Source organism: Egretta garzetta, unplaced genomic scaffold, assembly GCF_000687185.1.
Source record: "Egretta garzetta isolate BGI_Z169 unplaced genomic scaffold, ASM68718v1 scaffold12, whole genome shotgun sequence".
Lineage (NCBI taxonomy): Eukaryota > Metazoa > Chordata > Aves > Pelecaniformes > Ardeidae > Egretta > Egretta garzetta.
In genome coordinates this window covers 1,191,322-1,206,402 of record NW_009258795.1, presented here as the reverse complement: position 1 = coordinate 1,206,402, position 15,081 = coordinate 1,191,322, and the positions used below count along the sequence as shown (strand labels likewise).

The following is a 15,081-nucleotide window of genomic DNA, read 5'->3' as shown; positions in this document are numbered from 1 at the left end:
AGTCTTTTAATACTGTAGTGCTCTCTTAAGGCTCTCATTGGGAATGGTCCCCACATTTTGAACACTGTTGCAATGCAGCAGGTTGCCATGGCTGTCAGGGAGAGTTCAGATTGCAGTTATTCTTTCTAATAATGAGAACTCAAAAGATGACAGATGGATATGAGTTTCACCAAGGACCGGTGCCTTGCTCTGGCTTTGTCTTTCTGGATCATGTTCACTTATTTGGGTTGGTATCCAAACGACGTTTGCGCGTACCATATGTTTAGCACGTCAGCGAAGAGTGTTGCCGTTCAGATACCCAGCTTGGTTATGAGTGGTTTAGCATATGGAAGAAGTGCCCACAGGCGATGGTGAAGGGCTTTGCATATGGGAACTTCATAGCCTTCTTATATGGTAAAAAAAGTATTCCTTAGTAGAGGAGTACTAATCTGGGAACTTCCAGTTGTCAACCACGATACTTGGGCCTTCCCTTGTACCATTTCGCAGTATTTCCTTTTCTCAAACTTGGTCTTGAACTGTTCTCGAGTTACGGGGGAGGAGGCATGAAATGATGAGTGGGGGGCAGGGGGTTCTTTTATTTCTGAAAAACGTTTGTCTTTGGCTGGATCGAGGACCTCTGTGATTGATGTTACCTATTATTGACCTTTCTTAAGTGGATTGATATCCATATAAATCTGTGAGGAGAGTCGTTGAAAAAGTGCATGCCAACAGGTATGGAAACCAAATGACTATAGTAAACACCTTCTCTTTGTTTACGGAAGATGGCCTTTACACACCACGGTGCATTTTCCTGTGTCTGTATACAATTAATAAGCACAAATCATATTGTACCGTCTTAGGCAAATATGACTGATGATAGTTTAAAAAAGGAGAGAAAGTAGTATCACCTGGCTCACCTGCTGTGTCAGTTCTGGCTTGTTATCTTAACTATCTTCTGGGTGTTTTCTTTTTGAAATACTGAAACCTAAGGAACTTAAATAAATACGAATTGTTTCAGTTTCCTACCACCTTTTAGGCTTGTGAAGGAGGAGAACATGGAGATTTGTGATGTATCCCTCTCTGCTGACTAATGCATTAACTTTTTCAAGTTTAACGGGAAAGATTCAGTGGTATAGTTTTCTAGAGGAGGTAAACATCAACCCTAACTGTAATTCACAATGTGTTTAAAACAATTATTCTTTACCATTAAAGTTAATAATATGCACATTAACCTCCGATGTAGTCTGAATCAATACTGCAGTTTGGGAGATGTGACCCCTGGACAGCTTTGTCTGAATATTGATTTCATTGTCATTTGTATAAGGTATGAAACAAATTACATGCCTCCCTAATATCATTAATGTAGCCCCATTGAGCTGCTCAATTTATGGCTTCTTATAATGCATGACAAAGCATTACGGAGTTATTGAAGACATTGTGAAATACAATTGCTTAGTGTGCTAGATTTGATTGTGGAAGGCCAATGCCAACACTCAATAACTTTCAAACACTTTGCTGTCCAAAGAAAGTCCAGAGACAAGAATGAGCCAGCCTGTACTGTGCAACCCAGTTGTTAATTTCCATCCAAGTTCCCTTGGGTTCTGGGAGCGGCAATGTATTCCACAGCGGTCTACTTACGTACTTCTAGCCTCACATGAAAACAATGCATATGCATTCCATGCCAAAGACAAGTGCTGTTCTCTTTGATTACTGGAGGAAATTAAAATAGGTAGGAGGGATGGCATGTCTCTGTCTTGGCCACCATTTGTAGTGGTTGTCATTACTGTCATAATTTGAAATATGAGTTAAATAATTTACTCCACGCTCTGATTTCTCCCCTGTATTGGATCTTTATTGCAGCCGTGCCCCTCATGTTTTCGGTATGGCTCCTTCCATCACAGCTGTTCCTCACATCTTCCTCGCAACACCTTCTTATCCTTCCAGGAAATTTCAGGGTTGCCCCAAAACCCTGGAGATAGCAATCTCCCCTTCTTGTGCTTCCTCCCCCGTCCGAGAGCTCCTCTTTTTGCACAAGCAGACTGCTGTTAAGCACAACATTCGGGTACCTGCTTTCCTTCTTCTCCTTTCCAAATACAAAGCTTGGCCTCATGGATATCCAAGAAAAAGCTTAGTGTAAGTTAGCCTTCCCCCTAAACTTTCAGTCGGGATGTGTTTTCTTGCTCTTTGCTTGGTGTCTAAGCCCCACTCACCTGCAGTCACTGGCTATCAGCTTCTGTGAATATATAATAATATATAATAATAATAATATAATATTCTGAAATATGACATTCGGGGCACCCAGGCACACATTCTTACTTTCCCCATTATTTTTCTTTAGCTTAAAAAAAAAAAAAAGATCAACTTCCAGAGCCAGTCGAAGATACCGCTCCCATTATCTGCATGTTACACTTTCAAAGCAGCATCTTCATACTTTCTCCTGTGGTGGCTTTCATGCTGAGGGACCTTCTTGTAAATATATGCAAAGCTACTTCATTGTGCTTTAATGTATACAAAAATCTCAACCACGTTTGAGCTTCTGCTGTGCTGAGACTACAGCCCATCATTCCAGCTGATATCGTCTCATTGTTTAATTGTACTTGCCCATTTTCTCTGGTGTTAGGCTTTTATCTGAGGCTGTCTTTAAGGCTTTTTGAGTTTGGGGAGAGGATTTGTACAGCGTGAAACATGTAGGGCATAGTAATCTTTGGATAAGTATCATAGGTGCTGTGTTATTACAAATAATATAGAATGATACATTTCCTACATCTCAAAATGCTCTAATTATGTTATCATTACAGTCAGTGTAGGATTGGCACCATTAAAGTAAAGTTCTCTTCGCTGTCTCAGAAGGGTGCTTGGCACCTTTTAAGAACATGCTGGTTTTTCATCAGAAAAATCTGTATGGTGATTTTTTTTTTCCTTTTCTTTTCTTTTTTTTTAAAAAAGACAAAAAAGATGTTCTTTTAGTGAAGAATGTTAATAGATTACGGAGATGAACAGCCTGTTATGATCATCTTGAATATAATACAGACCGTAGGACTTCCCTGAATTAATTCCTGAGAGAATTACAGTGCAGCTTAGGAAAAGAAAAAAAAAAAACCAAAACCAAAACCAAAACTAATTTTTATTTAAATCTTGCTCATAGTGTTTTTTCTTAGTTCATAAATTTTGTTCCAAATATTCTCTTATAGGTAAAAGCGACCCATTTTGTGTAGTTGAATTGAACAATGACAGACTGCTGACACATACCGTCTACAAGAACCTCAACCCAGAATGGAACAAAATCTTCACTTTGTAGGTGTTTGGGGTTTGTGAGTATTGGGGGGGGGGGAAGGGCTTGGGAGGGTTGGGGGGGCTGAAGGGAATGGATGTGTGTGAATCAAAGATACCTACTGCTGATTCTGAAGAAAGATAGCGGTGACATACTGGTACTTGCTAAAGCAAGCAGCTGAATACTGTTTGAGGATTAAAAACATGAAAAAAGTTAGAGAAGAAGAACCATTTTAGAGGTAAAAAAGCAAGGTGTGTTTCTTGAAAACCAGGTAAGCACTCCAGAGTCCTCCTAGCTTCGGTACAAATTTCAAGGGCCAAATCCCCCACACTGGATGGAATTTTTGGGTGGAAAAAAGGATATTGTGATTATGACCTTCCTTAGAATGTGGTTGTTAACTTCAATAACCATGAGATACTATATAAAGGAAGGAATTTTGAATGCATTTATAATTCTTTGCATTATGATCAGATGCTTTCCACTTGTTCTTTCTATCTACCAGCTGCACTTCGCACAACACAATCTAGGATCATACCGGTACAATGCTGCCACTGGGTGAAATAAAGTCTCCAATATTCAGTTTATTGGGGAGTGATGTGGTTGGGCTGGGGTTTTTTTTATCCTTCTGTTATTCTGAAGACAGAAAAAGGCTCGGACAAAATAGAAAAAAAAAAAAGTCTTCCACAAACAAAATGTTCCTGTTGTTTGTCTTGCTCAGTTGCCGTCTTTTCCTCCGCGCTTCTCTCCACCCGACTGCAGCGTGGCACCAACGAGCAGGGAACTGATGGGTTGCAGGCTTCTCTGCCGCGGACACCAGCTAACAAGCCACTGCAACACCAGTAGACACTTTAGCTTTGTGTGCACTTACTTCACTTTATCCTAGATGAAAATACTATGTTTTGCCCTTGATCTCAAAACACAGCCTGGTTTTATATATTTCCCCCCCCCACCCCCCCCCCCCCAAATGTGTCATTCATGTATTTGGCACCCGTAGCTTGCCCTGCAGTGAGCTCTCAAGAATGAACTCGGAACAAAAGGAAAGAAACCTCACAACAATTGTACTTCTCATTAGTTTATTTAATGTCGTTCTCATTTATGTATCTGCAAAACGATGCTAAATTCTTCATTAATTTATTTTTAATTATCTACTAATAGAGCCAATAACTAATCAACCCCTACTGCTCTGCAGTGTTCTCTGCATAAGAAATTGCCTGGTTTTGTAGAGGACAAAAGACTAATCAGGAATCAAATAGAAAACTCAAAAGGCCTTTGAGGAGAGTTTTCGCCTCTCTTCTGTGTATGTTTGCATTGACTATTTTATCTGTCCTCAGATTTGTTAATTTGGGGCTGGCAATCCAGTTTCACCTAGAGGTGTGTGTTTTACTGGAGTTAAACTGCTTTCCTTGAATTCCTATTTCCTGCATCAAAGATGGGTTCTCTCAAACAATTCTGTTTTTTTCTCTGAATCAGGAACGTGAATTTTTCACTTGAGAGTTTACAACATCCAGTGACATTCGCTGTGCGCGGTGGCGGAGTGTTCAATAGCTCGCAGGCAAAAAGCACTAGCAGTTGAAAAAAGCATCGTTTTGTGCGGCTTGCTCCTAATTTGTTGTAATGACTGTTGTGTGCTTGTAATTAAGCAAGGATTTGGGAATTAAAGGGCTTGTTCTCAGTGCAAGGATGTGCTCGTGCAGCTCGTAATTATTTTCGCTTGCAGACCTGCGGATTTCGCAGCAGTGGCGGTAAGAGCTGCTGCACGGGCAGCGGTCTGTAAGGGGTAGTCTTTAAAGGCGCTCGGTCCTGCTGCTTGCGGCTGTAAATCCCCCGGCGCTGCTCCGCGCTGGCTCTCCTTGCAGCTCACGCAGCGCCAGCGCCAGGTAGGGGATTTAAAGCAACATCCGTCGGAAAACTTCTGCTGGGAAAGCTTGGCGGGGGAGCGAGCGGCGGCTGCAGCCCCGGGAGCGCGTTTCGGTTATAGGGAGGGATGCCTCCTTTACTAAAGTTCTGTTCCCTGCCATGCCTTCGGAAAACAGAGGGGTATCTGGCTTGGCTAAGCTCTCCTGGTTTTGTCCTTGGTGCCCGCTGGTGTAGGTGACTCCTTCCCTCTTCTGTGTGTGCTTCTCCCTTTGTAGCAATATTAAAGACATCCACTCGGTGCTTGAAGTGACAGTTTATGACGAAGACCGCGACCGCAGTAAAAGAAAAAAAAAAAGAAAAGAAAAAAAAAAATTTGCAGCTCTGTGTCTGTCATTTCTCAACCAAGGTCTGTAATAAGAACACTAAAATTTTAACATACTCAATTCACGGCCATGTTGAATCCCATGATAGTTAATTTTTCCTGACAGACTCGGTCCTGGTAATGAACAGGTACTTGTCAGACTTGCCACAGTTGTTTTGGGTTCTCTGTCAGTTTCAGCAGCTGGGGGTCAGGGGTCACCGGGGGGGTGTATTCAGCGGAGACCGCGAGACAGACGGCTGTCATGTCCTTTTCCTGCAGATTCAAAATGGTGAACAGAAAGCCTACGTCTTGAAAAACAAGCAGCTGACAGGGCCAACAAAGGGGGTCATCTATCTTGAAATAGATGTGATTTTTAATGCTGTAAGTCTTAACTTTGGCTTTTTTGTACTGCTAAAGAGTTCAGTTTCATGAAAGCTTTTGTTCCTGATTTGTAGAGAATTTCTGTCATTCCTCATTTTCTCTAAACCTTGATGTATACTACAGAATACTCTTCTGCCACTGCCTGGCACACCCACTCTTTTTGTTGCTGCTGCCGCTGCTATTGCTGCTAATGCACGGAGCCGCAACTCACGCCTCTGTGTACGGTTACGTGTCCGTGGGCTTGGCAGCCATGACTTTGAAACTTCGTAATTTTTGCAAATTGGAGCATGTGTTATTAGTAAGGAGCAAGTAAGCTTGAAATACTGACATACATTTTAATGCGTAGGTGAAAGCCAGCATACGAACCTTAATGCCCAAAGAACAGAAGTACATTGAAGAGGAAAACAGACTGTCTAAACAGGTAAAGAGTAAGGAAACACTAATCCTTTCCGAAAGCCTTAATATCGAGTGTGCACATCCAAATATCTGGTATCATACTGCCGAGAGTAAAGAATAACATTTTCATTACCTGTTTACAAAAGAATAGGGTAGGTCGGAAAAGGCAGAAACAAAATACATGGGTTTACTGTGTCTGCTCTATAAATTGCAGCTTAATTTCCATGAAATACGTGAATAAGGACAGAGTTGAAAACATCAGGTTCCACACATATCAGATTATAGCGCAGGTGCATGTAAGCTAAGTCTTGCATAAATTTTTGCTGTTAACCTTGACCCAAAAGATCTCCATTCGTTGCAGGGTAGAGAGTGTTTCAGCATTCTTCTAGCCAAATTTTAAATAAGTTAGTTGGGTGAGACGTGAATCAAAGGTGAAAGCAGACTAAAGCTCTGTATTCCTTCTGACAGTCCTCTGGGTACGAAATGTCTGGACGCTTTTTCTTTTTTTTTTCCTGGATATTCTTGCCACTCACAGTTTTAATGTTTTGGTAAAAAGTATTTAAACACACATCTTCTCTTTTTCTCCACTTGAACTGCTTTTGATTCAGTTTTTCGTGTTCCACAAATGATCTGTTTCATATGGAGAGACGTGGCCTTTCGGTGGGACTGTGGGAATGAGGCATTTTTGGTTTGCAGTGAAAAGGCAAAGGTCTCAAAACTGTTTTTTATTTTGCTGAAAACTTATAGACTTGAGCGTAATTTAAGTTATCTGCTGGGTGAATTTTACATCAGTTGTATGATGTATTTAATGAAAAAAAAATTTCAAGAGGCAAAATATTTCTTTCTCTACTGCTGTGAGTAATGCAGTTACTAAGGCTGCGTTTTGCATTGCTGTTCCAGCAAAGCAGCACCAAGGCCTTTTATTCAAGATGCTTTCTTCTCCGCACTTCCATGACAGAAAATGGCATTGTGCTTTTTGCAGATGGCAGGAGTAGTAAATTTTAAATACTCACTTTGGGTTGTTGCTGGTTTGTTGTTTTTTTTTTTTTAATTCACTTGCATGGGACACCCCCACCACCATGCCACGTAGGGCGGGGGAAAAAAAGGTGCCTTTATGACTGATGTGGTCGCATTTTAAAACATTCCCATTTTGCAAGACTGAATATGTCTTACCTCGCTAGCATTTTCTATGCTAGTCAATACACACATTAACTCATTCACTGCTTTGTCCACTTGGTTTTTTTTGGTCAAGTTTATTGTCATTTTAGAGCATTTAAGGCTTCTCCTCAATCAAAACCCGGCGCTGTTATGTCTTGTCTTTATATAGATTGAATGGATGCAGTTAAAGTAACTGTGGTATATACTTAAAAACATGCAGTCAGCATACATCACAGCAGACAAATTTGTTATAAATGAAGGAAAAATTGGATGCAAAGGGTGCAGATAATTTTAATTAGGTTAGAGCAGTAATTTTTCATGGTTTCAGGTTAGTGTCCTGCAGCATCTTTTTATGAAGAAGGGCCAAAATTTGTGAAGTACTTGAGAATGGGGGAAGTCTTGACCACTTAATAAAACTCTGGGATCTTGGTAACAAAATCATTTGTGAAATTTTGCGGGTGGCCTTTTAAAATTGAACAATTTGTGTCCCATTTAGAATTAAATTCAACAAATATCTACTGACACAACAAATTCTCTCTCTTCCAAGTCTCTCTTTCTCAATTTGTGAGCTCGAGAGCTTAACGTGTTATTTTCTCAGTCTTCAATGAAATTAAGAACAACAATATTGTAAGCATGAGCCTCTTCCGAAGCTTTTGGGGTTTTGAAACATTTTCATTCTTTAATCTTTTTAACAGCTCCTGTTAAGAAACTTTATCCGGATGAAGCGTTGTGTCATGGTGCTCATAAATGCCGCCTACTACATCAGCAGTTGCTTTGACTGGGATTCTCCCCCAAGAAGTCTCGCTGCTTTTTTGGTACGATCTTTTTTACATTATTGTTAATCACCCTGGTGTATTTGTGTTCTAGACTGAGAAGTAACACAGCAGGGGGTGTGTGTGTTTGTGTGTGTGTGTCTGAATTTTTTTTATCTAAAGCTTTGCATTATAAAGATGACACAAGTCATGTTTATTCACTTCTTAAAAAAGAAAAGTAATGAAGTTTAGAATGTCACACAAACAAGACAGAAAGGGGTTTTTTTAATTTTTTACAAATAACGTAAGCAAGTGATGCAACCCAAAATACGGTCAGTGAACTATGGATCTACTTTGAGCTTGTCATACATCTGTTAAATTTTATTTGGCCCCCTTGTATATTTAATCTAAAACTTGTTCTGAATATTTCATGAATGCTTTTATATATCATGAATATAAAATTAGTGTTACTTTATCCTCAACATCAATATACTTTTTTAGAACTACGAAGCTCTGGACCCAAAAGAGTTGCTTCCTTGCTAAGATTTAGTGTTCTTGGTTAAAAAAACCCAAACCAAACCAAAGCAAAACCAACTTTAAAATCATTAATGCAAACAAACCTTTTAGACGTCAGGCTCTGGTCATAGATCAATTTTCAGTGAATTCATTTTTAGTGATTTAAATGGAACTGCTATTTCTCCATAAACATTAGCTTCATTAATATTAACTTTTATTTTCCTGTTAAATTTTGAAAATCCCAAGCATAATTGTAGATTAGATTGCCTTTACCAGATGAGTATCTTTTATTTTCAAAATTGTATGAACTACAAACAAGACTAGAGTCCCTGCTTGGTTTTTGCCTGAAGGAGTCCCACCAGGAGTAAAAGTGTATGCATGGACACACGTTCTGGAACATCTAAACTTACTGGGTTGGCTGAAATACTGAAGTTATGAGCCTCTCTGCCATGACAATGAACAGGGAATGTGTTCAGTCTTTCTATACATAATTACAGAGGGAGTCTGCAGACAGTACTCCTAGCTTGGGTGCCTAAGGCTGAGGTGCCTCCAGTTTGGAGACACCAAACCAGGCACTGGAGCTGGCTGCACTGGACCCGTAAAATGGAGTGCTTTTTGGTGCGTCACTAAATAATGCTGTTTTGCAGGAAGTTTTTTCTAGCAGAGCTCAATTTGTACTAAGTGACTCGTTAAACCCCCCTGTAGCCTGTCAAAGGCTGGCAGCAAGCTGTCGGCCCTTGGTTGCAATGTTCATCAAGAGTACAGGAGATACATGTGGTGTTCAAAATCTCAGGGCTTTTACACTTCCACCAACACCTGTAGTAACTACATTATGTGCAAAAATCTAAATATGCTTGCTACTGTTTAATTTAGAAAGGTAATCTGTTATTATTTCAGCTTTAAATAATCAAAATTTCATAGCAAAATATGTGTTTCTACATAAAACTCAAACGTTCGTGTTCCTATTACTGCTCCAGTTAGTAAATACTCATCTGTCCAAGTCTGACTTTAGTATGGGTGTGAAACACCCACCTGTCATTGGTGGAAGAAGGGAAATGGAAAGACTTCCTATTATTTGGGGCAAATGAACTTATTTCTTTCTCATGGTGCGCTGCTGTGGCCGTGGAAGAAGTTGTGTTGCTCTGAAATTGTAATTGCTTCCGATCATAGAAGAAATTAGCTATTGTAATAAGTAGTTGGAAATACATAAAACACAGAATTTGAGCAAGGAGGTCTGTAGTGAGTAAACATCATTATAGTTATAGTGTATTGCAGTAGAAACCTGTTCCTGATTTTATTTTTATATACATCTCTATAAATATGTATATATTTCTCTCTCACAAGCCTGCTTTTCTTAGTTTTCTTTTAGTATTTGTTTTGCTGTGTGATGGTTGTGGTCATTATGGACACATTACATCTGCATCAGTGCTGTGACCTCACAGATGTGTTCGTGTTCTGCATCCAAAGTCCACCCTGTGCTTTTCAACCTGATTGTGTTCTGCCTAAGCATCAAACCATCCCTCTGCTGGGCAAAACACTGATAAGTTTTTGTTAGCGAAGCCAAATCTATGTGAACTTCTATCGTGATCGTAATTGTTGGATTTAGATGGTTTCTGGAGTTCCATAGCTATCATAGGCCCTTGAAACGTCTTGAGAGTGCTCCACTTGCACATCTAATGCTGAGTTGTGCTTGCACTGAGGTTACACTGGAATTTAATGGATTCTGTAGAAAAAAACTGTACTTCGAGGTATCATTTTCATCTCTTCACTATTACACAAATCGTATCTCCCCTTGAAGTTGTCTCCCAGAGGTTGGAGAATGTCACGGTGAAATGTCAGTGCCAGAAAGGAAATGAGAAATAGGCTGTTCTGGAGGTTTCCAGCTCTGTAGGCAGACTAATAAATAATGTACAAGAAGCAAACTTCTAAACTAACCATTTCTTCTGTCCTGTTGGATTTCAAGAGGTACCGTGACAGATAACGTCCCGATAACAGATTTATGGCCATTTCACATATGTGGGGGTTGATTTTTCAGGTCTCCCATTGCCCCCGGTTCTGGCGTTGCAATTGCCGGTGCCCTTTTCTGGTACCTCTCCCCATGTCTTTGCTTTCTGATGGGGCCACTGTTAGGGAGGACAACAAGGTAAAGAAACTCGGTTTTGAGAAATGTAGTGAAGTCAGTTGTAATAAAGGAGAGATCTGGAAAGGAAGATTACTCGTGGAAGCCCACAGAAAGCCTTGGTGAATATGGTGACCCTATAACAAGCTACAGTTACCTGCTTTGTGCTCTTTGCACACTGACGTGTTCCCTGCAGCTCTTTTTAAAGCCATTCTCCTTGGAGATGTTGGCTGTTGAGGTGGAAAGTGTTCGTTCAAGGGGCGTGCTGATTATTTATACTCCAGAACTTAGCGGTCTCAAACCCTTACATGATTTGGGACTTTTTAGGAAAGGAAATCCTCTACTGAAGGCTTAGGATGGTTCTTTCTCAAATCTGCCCAAAGGCACCAGCTCCATGACTGGTGTTGCCCATGCTGTACCTAGAGGTACAGAAACCTTGAAGTTCAGTTTTCAGTGTTCTAGATAATGCATTTCCTCAACGGAACAGTATTTTACCCATTTCTGTTGAAATCTACGCTCATCGCCTTCACTGAGGGTTTTGCCTGAATGACTTAAGGTTTTGACTCCATTTTTTTTTTCTGTGCCCCACTAATTCACAGCTGAAGCATAATTGTTACCCAGTCATAATTTTTTATATTTTCATGCTAATATAACCATGACATATTATTAGCCGTTATTTTTCAGATACTCAAAGGAATTGGTAAATAGCTCATGAAACATAGGTTGGTCTGGCTAGAATATGACTTTGGATTTGAGCTGGCAGAGGATCTGATATCTTCTGCTCCTTTTTCGTATTTATTTCCTGTTAAATAAAGGAAGTGCATAGCAACAATGTTAAATAATGTTTCGGTTCCAGAACAGCTTTATTATATCGTGTGTATCCCTATAATGTCTAGAGGCAGATCAAAAATGTGTTATGTGTTTGTGTTTATGATTCTTAAGCACCTACATGCAATGGAAATGGACAGAATATGTAGAGAGAGAGCTTTTGCTGTAAATTCGCGTGATGTTCTGTGTTTAAAGCAGACCTTTGGATTATTTAGCTGTTAATTTTTATATGTTTTTAAATTCAGTAACTAATATGCTATGGTTCAGGGAGAAGAACTTTATTAGAGTATGTAAAAGTGGATGGTTTTTCATTAGATTAATCTAATGTGGGCACTGAAGTGTCTACTAAATTGGGCCTAATTTCCATCAGCTTCTTGACCAGACATTTGTGTTCTTGCAGATGTCAGTGGGTGCAACGCAGGGGGAAAAAAAGTGTACACTCTTTTTTTCCAGTACTGTCATTTCTCACTGTAATGAGCACAAAAATAATTGGACAACTGAGCTATCAGTAAAAGGACACACTTCAATGTGAGTCAATGAATTATTTTACGGGACAAACTTTAATCTTTAAATGTGATTGTAGATAATTTGTGCTACCATCTGTCCATTTGGAATTCTTTTAGCCTTTTCAGTTGTTATACAGTAAGTGCTGCTGTGTTTAACATTAACATTTGATATTTTACACATTTAATTTCTGTACTGCTGCGTGGTCCTTGGGGAGCTTCGCTCTAGTGCTACATGAGAGAGACAAAGTATTGATCAGTTAACATTTCAGCTACATTTATGTATGTCGCAAAATTAATGAAAATGCCAGACAAAAATGTCAGAGTGCACAAAAAGGTAGAATTTAAATTTGGTAGTTTAATGAAAAGTTTAAGATGTGCATTATCAAAAATGTCCCCTTGCCTTTGAAGTACAATTCGTGGCTGAGTAACTAAAGGGAGCCACATATTTTACTTAGAGGAACACTGAACATGAAATATGAGGGGATAGATAATCTTCAAAGTGTTGGGTATCCCAAAATGGCCTCAGTAAAGCAGTTTAATTGCCTGCTTGAACATTTAAGAGTTACTCATAAAATAAACTGGTTTCCTTTCTCATTTGGAAGAGGAGTACCCTCCCCTGACCGCCCGCGGACTGCTCAGTGTGTCCTCAGATTAGAGCCTTCTACGGGCATGGCCTCCTATTCCTGTTCCCGTTCCTCTGAATCTTCCTGTACGTGTGTACACATGTGGGTAGAAGATATTTTCCTTTCTTAGCCTTTGAAACATTGATAAAACTACTCGCCCCGCATCTAAGTCACTCGCCAGGTCTAACTCACCTTTGCTTTGTCTGCCAAGGTCACACAAGTCACGTGCGAAGACGGCACAACAGCCTCCCTGGCCGCTGATGACGCGTGCGTTCTCTTCCACATACACCACTGAGTTGTGGCGGTGTCATTCTAATTAACTGAAACCTAGAAGGAAACAGGAGAAAAAAGCGCTGGTCCCTAGCAGGAAATGAGACAGTAAAGTAGTTTTGTCACCTTGCTTGGCTTTTCCATACTAAAAAGGGAAATGATCACTCCCGTGTATTTCAGAAGAGACTTTCACTCAAAGCCGAGGGGCGGAGATTATTTTTCGGGAGAGACGATATGGTGCCATCAGGAGTGGGCATGCACTTGTGTTAGTTATTAAATATTTTCCTTTTTTTCCACACTGTAATTGTAGGAGAATCAGAATTTTGCAGATACATTTAAGAGCTCATAGGTTTTGCCATTGTTGATGCCACAACTGGGGTTATAACATACAAACACCTTCAAATTGCTTTTCACTACCCCTGGGTGAAGCAGGCAGTCAGGTTGGCTTTGCCACCTGCTTGTCCAGAATTCCAAATCAGAAGAAGCGCTGGCAAGGTAGTTGCAAAAACTTCTTACGCCCTGCAAAAGCCTTTCCAAAAATTCCTGTTGCTGTCAAAACCGCCGGTTCTCACAAGAGAGATTTCCAGAGGTGAAACGACATGGCAGTGGCGAGGTATGAGGTTCATTTCTGATGCAGGTTGTGCACATCTGCAAGAGTCGTTCAGCTTTTTGTCAGCTGTACCTTCACCAGCAGGAAGGAGGATGAAGTAGGCCAGACTGCTGTTCTTTAGGGTTTGTTTTTTTTAAGAAGTAAAGCAGACAGAAAGAAAAGTGATCTAAATCCTGTTTTCTCTTCCCTAATTTTGTGTAGGCCAGCAGAACTAGCATGAGACTGCTGCAAAAATACAGCAAGATTTGAGCTTTCGGTGACACTTAGCTATATCGTGTGCCAGGTTTTAGAAAGTGAGGTGGGAAAGAAACAGATATATGGCAGATCCTGGCATATAAGACCATGGAGATCCACTAACCATTCATACATAAAGAACATACCAGCACCAGCAGTGATGAAAAAAAACCCCTCTATACCTAACTTGGAGCAATTGAGGAACGATGCTGGTGTGGAAGTACGCGGTATCATCACTCCACGTCTTGTGTTTGACACATTACCTGTTTGCAAAGCTGATACGAGGGGAGACTGGGCATTATATCCTTAAAAATTTCTCCTAGTATTTGACTTTGTCTTTAACAGACTGCTTCAATTTTACCTCCTTCACAGAGTGAACACAGACTTGCTAAGGCGGCTTGGCAGTGTGTTTCAGTGCCTGCGGGCAGGCTTGGTGCCCTTTTGGGCAATCTGGAGCGTCCTGCGTGCCACCCGGCTGCTGTTCCAGCAGGGCATGTGTCTGTCTTGGGTTCTGTGTTGCTTCTGCCGCCACCGTCCAGGTCACTGGGGTACCCGCCCCCGGCTGTCTAAAGTGGCACCAGCTCTACCTTCAGGCACTTTAATCGCCCCCGTAGGTGTTTACTTTACCTGCATATCTATTTTAGGTCCTTACCTAGATTCCGTTCTGAGTTCTTCATAAAGTGTTCGGTCTCAAAACCACCAGTGCAGTGTTGGGGAAATATTTCCCTTATTTTACATTACCCGTTGAGGCAAAGAGGCTTTATGATTTCTCAAACAGGAAATACCCAGTTCTAGGGCCAGTCTTGTTTAATATCTTTATCAATGTCCTGGATGAGGGGATTGAGTGTGCCCTCAGCAAATTTGCAGACGACACCAAACTGGGTGGTAGTGTTGATCTGCTTGAGGGGAGGAGGGCTCTGCAGAGAGACCTGGACAGGCTGGATTGATGGGCCCAGGCCAACTGTATGAGGTTCAACAAGGCCAAGTGCCGGGTCCTGCACTTTGGTCACAACAACCCCATGCAGCGCTACAGGCTTGGGGAAGAGTGGCTGGAAAGCTGCCTGGTGGAAAAGGACCTGGGGGTGCTGGTTGACAGCCAGCTGAATATGAGCCAGCAGTGTGCCCAGGTGGCCAAGAAGGCCAATGGCATCCTGGCCTGTATCAGGAATAGTGTGACCAGCAGGACAAGGGAAGTCATCGTGCCCCTGTACTCGGTGCTG

The 15,081-nt window shown here is 40.9% G+C and overlaps 1 protein-coding gene across 1 annotated transcript in view; it reads left to right on the top strand.

The window, feature by feature from the left end:
* MCTP1 (multiple C2 and transmembrane domain containing 1) overlaps positions 1-15,081 on the top strand; it is a 193,874-nt gene that overhangs the window by 88,664 nt on the left and 90,129 nt on the right. Inside the window, exons 10-14 of the mRNA XM_035889310.1 lie at positions 3,171-3,273; positions 5,383-5,444; positions 5,710-5,849; positions 6,196-6,270; positions 8,099-8,218. Coding sequence (XP_035745203.1) covers positions 3,171-3,273; positions 5,383-5,444; positions 5,710-5,849; positions 6,196-6,270; positions 8,099-8,218 — 500 coding nt within the window. The remainder of the gene's footprint in view (positions 1-3,170; positions 3,274-5,382; positions 5,445-5,709; positions 5,850-6,195; positions 6,271-8,098; positions 8,219-15,081) is intronic.